At 37.6% G+C, this 14,534-nt stretch overlaps 1 protein-coding gene and 1 long non-coding RNA gene across 16 annotated transcripts in view; one reads left to right on the forward strand and one right to left on the reverse strand.

The window, feature by feature from the left end:
* The window catches only part of CCDC88A (coiled-coil and HOOK domain protein 88A), a 144,503-nt gene that overhangs the window by 108,194 nt on the left and 21,775 nt on the right, over positions 1–14,534 (forward strand). For all 14 annotated transcript variants that reach the window (XM_089326406.1, XM_089326407.1, XM_089326408.1 and 11 more), the window contains 6 exons: positions 4,148–4,312; positions 7,531–7,692; positions 8,562–8,839; positions 9,069–9,212; positions 10,726–10,912; positions 13,931–14,076. In XM_089326406.1, the coding sequence (XP_089182532.1) occupies positions 4,148–4,312; positions 7,531–7,692; positions 8,562–8,839; positions 9,069–9,212; positions 10,726–10,912; positions 13,931–14,076 (1,082 nt within the window). The remainder of the gene's footprint in view (positions 1–4,147; positions 4,313–7,530; positions 7,693–8,561; positions 8,840–9,068; positions 9,213–10,725; positions 10,913–13,930; positions 14,077–14,534) is intronic.
* The window catches only part of LOC138848616 (uncharacterized), a 29,383-nt gene that overhangs the window by 11,823 nt on the left and 3,026 nt on the right, over positions 1–14,534 (reverse strand). The window lies entirely within an intron of this gene.

The following is a 14,534-nucleotide window of genomic DNA, read 5'->3' on the forward strand; positions in this document are numbered from 1 at the left end:
ATTCTATGTCTTCCTTTTCTATAATTCTGAGTATGAAACAGATCTTTGTCATTTAGATAAGCTATAATTTATTCAATCTTATGTGTGTAATGTCCTTTATGTAGTTAGGACATATCAGAATTATAGAGATGAGAGGGGGGTTTGACAGGCTTACTTCATTGATAAAACTCTTGAGTGTAATACAGACAATTTCCTGTTGAGAATCCAAGTTAAAATTTTGTTAGAGATATAAATGTATGAATGTGAGGATACCAAGTAAAGGAAAGCAAGTGACCTCATGGATTTGAGGTGTTCTGTACATCTGCTTCTTGGGATATTTGGAATTAGTGAAATAAGCACAACAGAACTGTTTTCCCTAAGTGAGTAAATTGAAACATAAAGAACTTGCCCATTCTATAGGGTTAGGAATGATTTATTCTCCTTTTTATCATCTCTCCAGTGCCACTAAGAGTGGGCTTTATGTCAGCTAAACACTCGTATTGACAAGATTACTGCAGACCACATTAGAACCATTATATTTAGAACACTTCAAGAAATGCAAGTAAATAGCAGGGCATTGTCAGGTATCCCTCTTCCCACTAAATGGCTGTTCAAGTGCAAGGTGAGATTCACTTTGATGTGTGTGAGATAACTGTCCTGGCTTTGAGATCTCTTGCTCCACAGCAGTCATGTGTAGCAACTCCAAAGACATAGATTTAAGAACTCCATGTAAAGCAAATACCAGTTACGAGTTGGCTACACTCAAACGAAGTTCAGATATATGACTTTCTCTTGGGTATTTATAGTTCTCCTAGTCCAAATACAGTTTACCAACCAGGGATCATTTTTTCCTAAAAACATTGTTTGTTGCATTGTAAATACAGCACTCTCTTTAAAAAAAAAAAAAATCAGATTGATAGAGAAACAATTGACCAAAGATGAATTTATCATGCAGAAACGGAAAAGATTTTGTTCACCATCTGCTGTTACCATCATTGCTATTTGTCACAGTCTTTGCTGGGGCAGGGAATAGGGGAGAGTGTACAGGGGTTCTTCAAAAATTTCATGGAAAATATTTTTCTTATAAAGTTGTATTTATTTTTATTTATTGAAACACAAGCATAGAGATCTTCCATCCATTGGTTCACTCCCCAAGTGGCTGTAACATCTGAGGGTGGGTTAGGCCAAAGGTAGGTGCCAAGGAACTCTGTCCAGGTCCCCTGCATGATTGTACTTATGCCACCACTGCCTCCTCGTGTGCATATTAGCAGGAAGTTAGTATAAGAAGTGGAGCCGGGGCCGATGCTGTGGTGTAGCAGGTAAAGCCTACAGTGCCAGCATCCCAAAAGGGCACCAGTTCAAGACCCAGCTCTCGCTGTCTCTCCCTCTCTCTCTGTTTCTTGTAACTGCCTTTCAAATAAATAAAAAAAAATCTTTAAAAAAAAAAAAAAAAAAACCGAGCCGAGACTCAAACCCAGACACTCTAATAATGGGATGTGATTTGGGTGTACCAAGCAATGTGTTAGTTAACCACTGCACCAAATGCCTACCCCTTAACTCCCCTTCTTAATAAAGACATGACTCTAGATCTTTTCTAAATCTATTTTTAAAAAATATTGTTGAAATTAGTGTGAAACAAGAGACTGAAAATGATATCACTCATCTATTGTTAGGGTATTAATAGTAAAAAATAAAAATAAAAAAACCTGGAAAATGAGGACCCCAGAACACCTGTTAAATCTCTTCCCAAGCTTACATTAGGTCCATTTTGGCATATTTTTCCTTTAGTTTTATCTCATTTTTTTGTACCTCAATGGTAGCAATATTAGTTTATTACCAAGTTATAGGCTTTCATAAGTTTTTTACTAGATACAGACTATTTCAAACATTTTTATCTTTGTCTTAATATAAACTTTAGAGTGTGATAAACAAGATAAACAAGTGATTCAGGATAAAAATGATAACAATAAGTTTAAAGAGATTTATTAAGTTGAATTTGGCATTTTTGGTCATGTGAGGTGAACATGTTGTCAATACAGTAGTCGCAAGCAATAATTTATATTATCCAGGATTTTTTGGTATAATTGCAACCTATGTTATGAGAGCCATTTCAACACTAAAAAATCTTGTAGAAGATATATCCTTGATTAAATATTAAAGTGATCATATAAATAGGATTAAGTGTTAAGTTGATCATGTAAATAGGATTAAGTGTCTGGTAATAATAGAATTAAAAAGGAGTGAATGCTCCAACATGGGACAGACTCATGGAGTGCAGACTTATAGAATGACAACTGCTGTAAGTAGGATCAGCCCTTAAGACATTCTGGTCTGGCTGAAAAGCCCCCAAGAGCATTTCAGGCATGGAAAGCCAAGATACTGTTGCAAAAGATGTCCTACATGAAGCACCTCTCTTGGTGAGACCCCACTGGATACAAGTGGTCATCAAAGAAGAAGGTATTTTTCTCTGAAGTGGGGAGAGAACTTCCACTTTGCTTATGTCCTTGTCTAAATACTGACAGTCTGTGAATTCAAAAGACTTCCATAGCCTGGACAGCTCATGTCAAGAGCGCGGGTGATCACTGATGTCATACATAAGAGTGTTAATTGTTAAATTAACAACAAGGGGGCCGGTGCCATGGCTCACTTGGTTCATCCTCCACCTGCGGCACCAGCATCTCATATGGGCGCTGGGTTCTAGTCCTGGTTGCTCCTCTTCCAGTCCAGCTCTCTGCTGTGGCCTGGGAGGGCAGTGGAGGATGGCCCAGGTGCTTGGGCCCCTGCACCCACATGGGAGACCAGGAAGAGGCAGCTGGCTCCTGGCTTCGGATCAGCACAGCACCGGCCATAATGGCCATTTGGGGAGTAAACCAACGAAAGGAAGACCTTTCTCTCTGTCTCTCTCACTTACTGTCTATAACTCTACCTGTCAAATTGTGAAAAAAAAAAAAAAAATTAACAACAAGAATAACTGTGCACTAACTTCCCATGCAGGACCTCTGTCCTCAAAGAGTTGTATTATGAGAGCTAACTGTAAAACTTGTTCTCAAAGATTTATTTTGTTATAGTGTATTAAGTGGAGGGTATTCTTATGTCTCATAGGTTTTAGTTATGTCTAAATGTCCAACTCCATTGCTTATTTTCTTAGGTGCTTCCTTAATTAATGATAAAACTTGTTCTCATGGACTCTATTTTAATGTACTAAGTGGAGGATATTTTTATGTCTCATAAATTAGAGTTATGTCTAAGTGCTTGCAAAAGATGTATCATTCTTGGGTGTTTCTTCAAAGTTAATTAAGTTTTTAAAAAGTGAAATTAACTTTGAGATGAGATGACATTGAACAGCCCTTGTCTTGACTGTTGAGGTTTTTTTGTTTTGTCTTTCATGTAAATTGTTGAGCTCTTTACTTAGTATAGAGTTGATCTTCTGTGTATAAAGTTAATTGAAAATGGATCTTTGTGAAGAGTGAGACTGGGAATGGGAGAGGGAGGAGGAGGGGATTGAGAGTGGTTGGGAGGGTGGGTGTGGTGGGAAGAATCACTATATTCTTAAAGTTGTACTTATGAAATGCATGAAGTTTGTATTCCTTATATAAAATACTTTTGGGAGAAAAAAGATATATCCTTGGATTGCTCACTCCTTATAAGGTAAATTACAGTATTTGTGTATGGATCAAGCAGTATTTTTATCACTACAGTTCATTCTAGGCAGCACATTTTTCTTAAGAGGGAACACATATATAGTTATCACCTTAAGTTTAGGTATCTTCTTAAAACTAATTATTGACATGCCAGGTCTTTATTTGTTTTTTACATAGGAGTTTGTGAAATTTCTAAATTCATTATAGATAAGTTCTAAAAAGAGTTCTTAGTATTTAGCAACATATCTGTGTCCAGTTCATCTGTTCTTCAGAATAATTTTTCATCACAGAAAGTAGGATTTAAAATTACTAAATATAGTATAGAAGCATGGCACATAGGAAAGTTTATTTACATTTCTAGGAGGAAAGGATTTACATTTACATTTTTAAAAGCATAAATTGTAATTATAATCATGATCATCATACATAATTACTTATATTTTTTCAGTGTCTCATACTCACCAGATCAATGCAGAATAATTGTGAGAAATATTACTTTAATGATTTTTTTTCTCATTAAATTTTAGGTGAAAAAAAATTATGAAGCTCTAAAACAGAGACAAGATGAGGAGCAGATGGTACAGAGCTCTCCTCCATTATCCGGTGAAGATAATAAATGGGAGCGAGAAAGTCAGGAAACAACCAGGGAACTTCTCAAAGTTAAAGACAGGTTAATTGAAGTAGAAAGAAATGTAAGTAGTTTTAAATTTTTAGTAGGAATAAAGATTTTTAGAAATAAAGGATTGTTAGAAAGTTAGAAAATTTGTCTAATCTGATTTTGTAGTTTTGTCCATTTTATACTTTCTTCACTGAATTGTTTAATAGCAAGTGACTGAAGAACTAATAATTTTTGTATTTACCCTCAAATAAATCCATCAGAAAATATTGTCATCTCTATCTTGGAGGTACGACTGGTAATGATTGTATATTTGCCAGTATTGTATTTGCTGATAAAATACTTTTTCATTGTATATTTTTTTTCCTGCTCTTGAGATATCCTTTCTACTGTCAGCTATTTCTCCTATTCAATATAGACTATAGGAAACCCAAATTGAAGTGCTAAACTATAATAGTATTTCACATATATAATTGAAAAGTGGTTCAACCTCCTGGTGTCAAGATGGCATTTATAAATGTGTCAGTATTTAATATTATTCCAATGTAAATATTTTACCCTCTTATTTGAACAAAGGAATACAAGAGAACAGTACTACAACCCATCTTAAACAGCTCTGATTTTAATATGTGAATCAAATCATGATGTGCCCACATGTATATATAGCTTAAAAGTGAATGTTATCTTTGTCTTCTAATATAAAACCGATCTGTTGTGATAATCAGTGTTAACCTTTTGCATATAGGCCTTTTGCATATTAAAATGTTATTTCTTTTTCTTTTAAGATTTTATTTGAGAGGTAGAGTTACGGACAGTGGAAGGGAGAGACAGAGAGAAAGGTCTTCCGTCCGTTGGTTCACTCCCCAAATGGCCGCAATGGCTGGAGCTGCACCAATCCGAGGCCAGGAGCCGGGTGCCTCTGCCTGGTCTTCCGTGTGGGTGCAGGGCCCCAAGGACTTGGGCCATATTCTGCTGCTTTCCCAGGCTACAGCAGAGAGCTGGATTGGAAGAGGAGCAGCCGAGATTCGAACTGGTGCCCAAATGGGATGCCAGTGCCACAGACAGAGGATTAACCCAGTGCGCCAAGGCACCGGCCCCTTAAAATGTTATTTCTGTTATCTGGTGGATTTTTTTTTTTTTTTTTTTTTTTTGAGAGGCAGAGTGGACAGTGAGAGAGAGACAGAGAGAGAAAGGTCTTCCTTTGCCGTTGGTTCACCCTCCAATGGCCACCACGGCCGGCGCACCGCGCTGATCCGATGGCAGGAGCCAGGATCCAGGTGCTTTTTCCTGGTCTCCCATGGGGTGCAGGGCCCAAGCACCTGGGCCATCCTCCACTGCACTCCCTGGCCATAGCAGAGAGCTGGCCTGGAAGAGGAGCAACCGGGACAGAATCCGGCGCCCCAACCGGGACTAGAACCCGGTGTGCCGGCGCCGCAAGGTGGAGGATTAACCTATTGAGCCACGGCGCCGGCTATCTGGTGGATTTTTTTGTTGATGCCCTTTTAAAATTTTTATTTATTTTCATTATATTTGAAAGACAAAGATAGAAGAGAGAGCTTCTATCCACTGGTTCACTCCCTATATTCCCACAATAACCAGGACTGGGCTGAAGCCAGCAACCCAGAATTCAATTCAGATCCCCCATGTTGGTGGCAGGGACCCAGATATTTGAACCATCACTTGCTGCCTCCTAGGATGTATGTTAGTAAGAGGCTAGAATCAGGAGAAGAGCCAGAACTTGAACTTAGCACCCTGATAAGGGATGTAAGCATCTCAGACAGGGTCTTAACCACTGCACCAGATGCCCACCATTGTGGATAGTTTTTGATGCTAATTTTTTAATGAATTTTTAAAAAAGATTTATTTTGAAAGAGTTCAGAGAGAGAAGGAGAGACAGAGAGATATATCTTCCATCTGCTGGTTCACTTTCCAGATGGCCTCAATGGCTGTGGCTGAACCATTCAGGAGCCAGAAGCTTCTTCTGGGTTTCCCATGTGGGTGGCACAGGCCTAGGTAATTGGGTCAACATCCACTGCTTTCCCAGGCCATTAGGAGGGAGCTGGATTGGAAATGGAGCAGCCAGGATATGAACTGATGCCTATATGGAATGCCAGTGCCATAAGCAGCAGCTTTGCCAGCTGTGCCACAATGCCTACTTCATGAATTTTTATTTAGAAGTAATCCAGAATATATAATACCCATGACAAGCATTTTAATATATATCACTAAATAGAATGATCTGTGATTTGTATAATAATTCACCTGTTTGTAAAATTGAAATATGGCTATATATACTGGAAAAATTGAAATGGTACATTTCATTTGGAGATGCTCCAGAAGTCCTATAGTTATAAAGTTTTAATGAGTGTTTTATCCTGGGAAAAAAAGTAACTGAAGAAAATATGTACCATCTGTTAGGTTTGTTATGGACTAAATTTTTTAAACAGATGGTTAAGATTGTTTCTGTAAAACTGTTTCTCTTCCAAGTATTTGTGTTTGGAAAATGCTTTGTTTTGCCACTACCCCTGGGACTGCCACTCACTTCTATATACATTTGCCTTTAGGTAAATTAGGAAAGTTATACCCTCTTAGCTGAACATTTATTACTTTTGATGGTATTAAAACCATACAACTGACAGCCTCATTCTAGTTTCTTTGTTAAAATACTTATCTTTAGAATGGAATATTTTCAGGATATTACAAAGCAGACAGGACAGTTGCAGCAGTATTTTAGGATTTAGTATTATTTTTTTTCTTAGATTACATTTCTTTTTTATAACTTTTTTAAAGATTTATTTGAAATGTAGAGTTACAGAGAGGGAGAGACAGAGAGAGATCTGCCATCCTCTGGTTCACTCCTCAAATGGCTACAGTGGCCAAGGCTGGGCCAGGATGAAGCCAGGAGCCAGGTGCTTCTTCCAGTTCTCCCACAGGTGAAGGGGCTCAAGGACTTGAGCTGTCTTCTGCTGCTTTCCTAGGCATATTAGCAGGGGGCTGTATTGGAAATGGAGCAACTGGAACTTGAACCAATGTCCATATTGGATGCCGATGCTGCAGGTGGCAGCTTATTCCACTACACCACAACACTGGCACCTGATTAAATTTCTGTTTAAAATTTAGGATAGATAGAATGTTGTAATTTTTTTTTCTCTTTTAAGATTGTTGGGTGTGGTTTGGGAGGGTGGATTATAGTGGTAATAAATATTGGTTGTCTAAAATTCCAGTATGAATATCTGTTAGAATATCATTTAATGTTGCTTTTACCTTTAATACATGTATTTTTTTATTTTTAAGAATGCTACACTACAAGCAGAGAAGCAAGCATTGAAAACTCAACTGAAGCAACTTGAGACACAGAACAATAATTTGCAGGCTCAGATTCTTGCACTTCAGAGGCAGACAGTGTCATTACAAGAACAGAATACCACTCTGCAAACACAGAATGCCAAGCTTCAGGTTGTAATGTGATATTTTGTGGATATGCAGCCAAACTCTTGAATTATGCTATTGAAATAAGTAATGTTACACTTGGAAACAGTGTTTATTAGTGTGTGCATTTAGTAATTAGTTGAAGACATAAAATATTTTTGGGCCATTCCAACCTACCAAAAATTAGCTATTATTATATCAGAGCCTCAAAATATTAATTAAATAATCCTCTCGATAAATATAAATGCATAAAGATAATTTATATTTAAAGTCTTTGTATCCTTTCAACAGTTGATAATCAGCCACAAATATTTGCTTTATGGTACAGTTGCAGCATGTAATTCCTTATTTCATTTTTACAGCTTTCTTATCATTTAGCTATTAGAGAATAATACAACATGGGACTCGTCTTTAGACTTGCTCTTAGCTCAGAGGATCCATCTTTCACATAACACTGCCACAATCTTTTGAAATAAAAAAGTCAAGTTGGAGAAAGTGCAACTCTGAAATCTCTTAAAGAACCAAAAGAAGTTCCCTATCAGAATCTAAAAGTTTTCTTTCAATTATTCTTTTCCAAGTGATAAGTTTGACTTGGACTCTCAAGAAATTTTCTAAAGTAGTTTTTCAGTTCTGTGAGCTCTCAAGTTATAGAAGTGATAACCTAGCATTTCAAATTCTGTACTTTTTAATATGTTGAATACAAATGGTTGCTAATCAGTGGTTGCTAATAAGCTTTCTTTGAAATACATTCAACCCAAAGGATATAGGAGTATATATACTATATGTATCTGTATACCAATTAGAGTTTCTTTAAATTAAAATTGTAATTTTAATTTTTAAACAAGAGCAATATGAACTATTTTTCTTATATCTAGTAACAGTATACTTTCTTATAGGTTGAAAATTCTACCCTCAATTCCCAAAGTACTTCACTTATGAATCAGAATGCACAACTCCTAATCCAGCAGTCTTCTTTAGAAAATGAAAATGAATCTGTAATCAAAGAGCGAGAAGACCTCAAATCTCTCTATGATTCTCTGATCAAAGATCATGAAAAGCTGGAACTTCTTCATGAACGGCAAGCGTTAGAGTATGAATCGCTCATCTCTAAACATGGAACTCTTAAGTCTGCTCATAAAAATCTGGAGGTGGAACATAAAGACCTTGAAGACCGGTAATTTATTATATTTTGTTATGTTAATTTGAAAACAGTTTTCTCTGGCATTATAATAAATTTTGTATATAAGCCACATCCTAGAAATAATTTATGTAGGAAATTTATATAAATTTACATGTGTTTTATGTGATACTTACTAATAAATTTCTTGTTTCATTCCTTTCTGAAGTATTTTCTTTTGTGGAAAAACTATAAGCCAAATACCTAACCTTTTTTTTTTTTCCAGTTACAACCAGCTATTAAAGCAGAAAGGACAGTTGGAAGATTTGGAAAAAGTGCTCAAAGTAGAACAGGAAAAAATGCTACTTGAAAACAAAAATCATGAAACAGTAGCTGCAGAATACAGAAAACTTTGTGGTGAAAATGATAGGTAATAAATGAATATTTTTATATTTTAGTTTTATATTATTCTTTATATCAGAAGTATATAGTATCCTTTTTAATTGAGAAAGAAAAAGCTCCCATCTTCTGGTTCACTCCTCATTTCCAAAACAATCCCCAGCTGGCATCAAAGCTGGGCACTAGCAGCTCAATCCTAGTCTCCCTTTTGGGTGTAGAAACCCAACTATTTGAGCTCATCACTGCTACCTCCTAAGGTCTCCATTACCAGGAAGCTACAATCAGGAGCTGGAACCAGGCTTGATCACAGGCGCTGTGATGTGGGATACAAGTATCTTAACCAGTGTCTCTATTGTGAAAAACAGAATAGACTGTTACGATTCCTTTTCTAGTAAAAAAAAAAAGAGGAAAAAAATTTTGGAAGACCCCATAGCAGTAAGCAAATTATTCAGCAAAATCATGCGGCTACTTATGGAGTCACTGAGATAAAAACTTAGTTTTTGGGTCTGGTTCTGTTGCACAGAAGGTTAATCCTCTGCCTGCAGTGCCAGCATCCCATATGGGTTCTGGTTCTAGTCTTGGCTGCTCCTCTGCCAGTGCAGCTCTCTGCTAATGGCCTGGGAAAATAGTAGAAGATGGCCCAAGTCCTTGGGCCTCTGCAACCACACAGGAGACCTGGAAGAAGCTCCTGACTCCTGGCTTCAGTTCGGCCCTGCTCTGGCCATTGTGGGAGTGGCCATGTGTGGCCTGTGTACCCTGTGTGGCCATCTAGGGAGTGAACCAGCAGATGGAAGAACCCTCTCTCTGCCTCTGCCTCTCTCTAACTCTGTCTTTCAAATAAATAAATCTTAGTTCTTTCAAATAAATAAATCTTAGTTCTCTTTTTCCTTTTCATTCTTTCTCGTTTTATTCAACTAAGTTTTTAAAGTCAAATTATATACAGACTTTGCTGTATCTTTATGACATTTACCTTCTTAGGGACAGAATATAATTAAACCTGATTGTTTATATCTTTATTTCTACTATTCTATTATACCAGGAACTGGTTTTTGTTTTTTTTTTTTTTTTTTTTTTTTTTTTGACAGGCAGAGTGGATAGAGAGAGAGAGACAGAGAGAAAGGTCTTCCTTTGCCGTTGGTTCACCCTCCAATGGCCGCTGCGGCCAGTGCACTGTGGCTGGCACATCGCGCTGATCCGAAGGCAGGAGCCAGGTGCTTCTCCTGGTCTCCCATGGGGTGCAGGGCCCAAGCACTTGGGCCATCCTCCACTGCACTCCCAGGCCATAGCAGAGAGCTGGCCTGGAAGAGGGGCAACCAGGACAGAATCTGGCGCCCCGACCGGGACTAGAACCTGGTATGCTGGTGCCGCAAGGTGGAGGATTAGCCTATTGAGCCACTGCGCCAGCCCTGGTTCCCTCAACTGTTGCAGGCTTGCAGTCAAAGGGAACTCTTAACAGCAGCCCCCATGACATTCACATTGTACAAATTACAATAGATGCTACTATGAGAATTTAACTCTGTTTCTATCATGACTTCTACTTGTAGGTTAAATCATACATATAGTCAGCTTTTAAAAGAGACTGAAGTTTTGCAAACTGATCATAAAAACCTGAAAAGTCTTCTTAATAATTCTAAACTGGAGCAAACAAGATTAGAAGCTGAATTTTCAAAGCTAAAGGAACAATACCAACAGCTGGATATCACATCCACCAAGTTGAATAACCAGTGTGAGGTGAGCTTTAATAAGTTTAGTCATCATTTCCTACCTTTAGGCATCCAGGCATGCCTAAAAAAGTAAGTAACCATACTAAAAGTGACAAAGGAATGTAAAATTTATATGGTATTTCTAAAAGTATTGTCATGGGCAATTGAAATTTGTAAGTAATTCAGAACTTCCTGTATAATATATTTCAAAGTTTTTTGCTATTGTTTTAAAACTTATATATCCAGATGCTTTGAAATTATAAAATGATGTATTTGTCTAATAAAGTTTATACCTGCCATGAAATAAACCAATAGAAAGAAAAATTCATGTGAAAGTACATACATTCAGTTACCCAACAAAGCTCAGAAAATACAGAACGATTATTTTACCTGTGATTTATAAAAGGTTAACAATCGTGTACTTCCAGAATGGCAGAGTGAAGGACATATAAAATCGATTACCAGGAAACAATAAAATTGTCAAAAACCATTCTAGGACTCTGGAACTCATGTGAAGGCATATAACAAATTGAGAGGCATTTACTAAAGAAAAACTACTCAGCTTGTGGAGGAACTGTGGTTATCTCAGGCATTATCTCGTGACTTCTATTCTTCTCCCCCTCCTTCCTGGTTCCAGTAACTGAGAGTTCTGACAGGGCATAAGGCAAACTGGAAAAAAAACAGCAGCTTGCAACTAAGACTGACTGACTTGATGTGGAAAAGAACACAAAAAAACTTCCATGCTGAGGAGAGTTGTGAAAATTCAACTCTCAGATAGATAACCTGTGGTTGAAATGTTGGTTTTAGCAAAACAAACCAGTGGAGTAGTCAGAAATTTGACCAGGAAATCTAAGAAATGAGACAGCCGTGGTGCATTTTGATCAGGTCTCGCATGTCACTGGTGATCTGTAAGGCTGCTCAGGAAAGGTTAAAGACATCCCTAACTATCTGTCTACCCATCTGTGGCAGACTGTCACAACTTGGGTCAAATATTAATCCTTGGCTTAGGAACTAAGTCATGTAAAGAAATAATTTGAAGGAGGTAGGAAAAATGATCTGTGGTTAGAGGTCAGAATAGTACTTAAATTTGGAGAGAAGAGATGGTGACTGGAAGGTAACACAAGGAATGTTTCTGGAATGCAATTAATGTTCTATGTCTTGATCTTAGTACTGATTTAACGTATGTCTTCACTGTGTGATCATTCATTTAGTTGTATGTATACTCTCTGCTTTATATATTTTTTGGTTGTCTATCAAAATAATTCTATATAACAACCATAGAACTACAGTGATAATGCCTAGTAAACATTTCTTTTTGCTCATGGGTCTCACTTATATGCAGATGTGCTAATCCACTCACTGATGTTTAAGCCAAAGTTTTGCTTCTGAGTTTATAGTTAGCTTGCAGGTATTTTGGGCCTGGCTGGTCTATGGTTTCTTCCACTGGATACATCGTCTCTGTCCCATGTGGTTTCTTATCTTCTAATGGGGTTGTAATAGACTAAAAAGAAGCACACAAAGCCTCTTGAATCCTAGGCTTGGAATTTTTATACCATCACTTCTACCACTTTCTCTTGTTCAGAGGATTCAAAATTCAAGAAGAAGGGGGCTAGCATTCTGGCATAGTAGGTTCAGCCACCACTTGCAAAGCCAGCATCCCATGTTGGAGTGCCAATTCAAGTCTTGGCTACTCATTTCCGATCCAATTTCCTGCTGATGTACCTGGGAAGGCAGCAGAAGATGGTTCAAGTAATTGGGCCTCTGTTACCCTTTGGGTGATTAGGAGGTAGTTCCTGGCTCCTCGCTTTGGCCTGGCCCAGACCTGGCTGTTGGAGCCATTTGGGGAGTGAACCAGCAGATTAAAGATTTCCCCCTCTCCTGATCCCTCCCTCTCTCCCTGTCACTGTGCCTTTCACATTTTTTTTTTAAATTTCAAGAAGAGGGTCAATAGATTTCACTTCTTTTTAAAATTTATTTGAGAGACTCAGAGTTCCCATCCACTGATTGAATCCCCAAATGCTCACAATGACCAAGGCTGAGCCAAGGACAAGAACTTAACCTAGGTCTCCGATATGGGTGTCAGGAACCCAATTATTTCACCCATCACCACTGCTGCCCAGGGTGTGCATTAAGCAGGAAGCTGGAGTCAGGAACTGGTCAAGTATCTAATCCCAGGCACTCTTGATATGGAATGAGAGCATCTTAATCACATTCACCCCAGATCCTACTTTCTTTTTGTTTTTTGTGTTTTTTTTTTTTTGAAATATTTATTTTTTTTGTTGGAAAGAGGGAGTGAGAGAGAGAGAGGTATCTTCCATCTGCTGGTTCAATCCCCCAAAAGGCTGCAAACAGCTAGGGCTGGACCAGGCCAAAGCCAGAGCCTGGAACTCCTTCTGGGTCTCCCACGTGGGTGGGAGGGGCCCAAATACTTGAGCCATCTTTTGCTGTTTTCCCAGACACATTAGCAGAGAGCTGGATCAGAAGTGGAGCAGCCCAGACTCAAACCAGCACTCATACAATGTGCTGGCATTGGAGGCTTAACTCCCTGTGCAGTGCCATCCCCAGATTCCACTTCTTAAAGAAGATGAGAATGAGAGGTCACAATGCAATAGCATGCAGAATCAGGAAAGAATAAATGCATTCAGTTTTTCAGTGACTAACACATAATATTATTCTGTTAACAATATATAGATAGATAAATAAAACATGGTACAATATTAACAGTTGTTGGGTATAAATGATTATTTATAGTATTCATCCTGATTTGGGAATTTTCAAAATGTTTACTTTTTTGGGGAGAGGAAGTGAGAGATACATGTTATTTGTTTGCCTTTTTTGTTTTTGTCTTTTAAAACAGATCTCTGGGCTCCACTCTAGATTTACTGAATTTGAATGGCAGGGCCCAGAAATCTATGCTGAAAGTGGTATAATAAACTGATAGCACAAGTAGTGAAAGAATTAAGTATTTATGAAGTATTTTATATTTTTCAGATGATTTAAGTTAAAGGTAAATTTTTAAAAAAACTAAATATTTGTATTTAAACAGTTGCTAAGCCAACTTAAAGGAAATTTAGAAGAAGAAAACCGACATCTACTGGATCAAATTCAGACATTAATGCTACAGAACAGAACACTACTGGAGCAGAATATGGAAAGCAAGGATCTTTTTCATGTTGAACAAAGACAGTACATGTAAGTACCAAATATTGTACACTCTGAAGTACTGCTCAGGATTTTATCATTTCCAAATCCAATAGCAGGGAAACCTCATGCTGGTTTTCCATTACTTAGAAATTATTTTGTAAACATGTTTTTCAGGTGCTTGTATTCTAGGCATTATGCTAAGAACCTGAAATACTAACATGAAAACATGTAGGTCCTGTTCTTAAAGAATAGGTAATGTAAAACAATAAGTACAAATAAACATTTAGATATAATATTTCTACATTGGAGGTATGTGTTAGGGACCTTAAAATGACAGTGTTTATAGGAGAAGAAACACCTTAGGAAAAGCAAAGTAGATCTAAAGTTGAGACTTGATCTGAGACTAACAGTTTCATTAGGAATTGGCTTGAGGGAGCACACCAGGCCAAGGGAGCAGCAATGCAAAAACATGGAGGTCGAGGGGAAGTATGTTACTGTATGATATA

This window comes from Oryctolagus cuniculus, chromosome 2, assembly GCF_051225735.1.
Source record: "Oryctolagus cuniculus isolate XC-2025 breed Fujian yellow rabbit chromosome 2, ASM5122573v1, whole genome shotgun sequence".
In the NCBI taxonomy this organism is placed as follows: Eukaryota; Metazoa; Chordata; class Mammalia; order Lagomorpha; family Leporidae; genus Oryctolagus; species Oryctolagus cuniculus.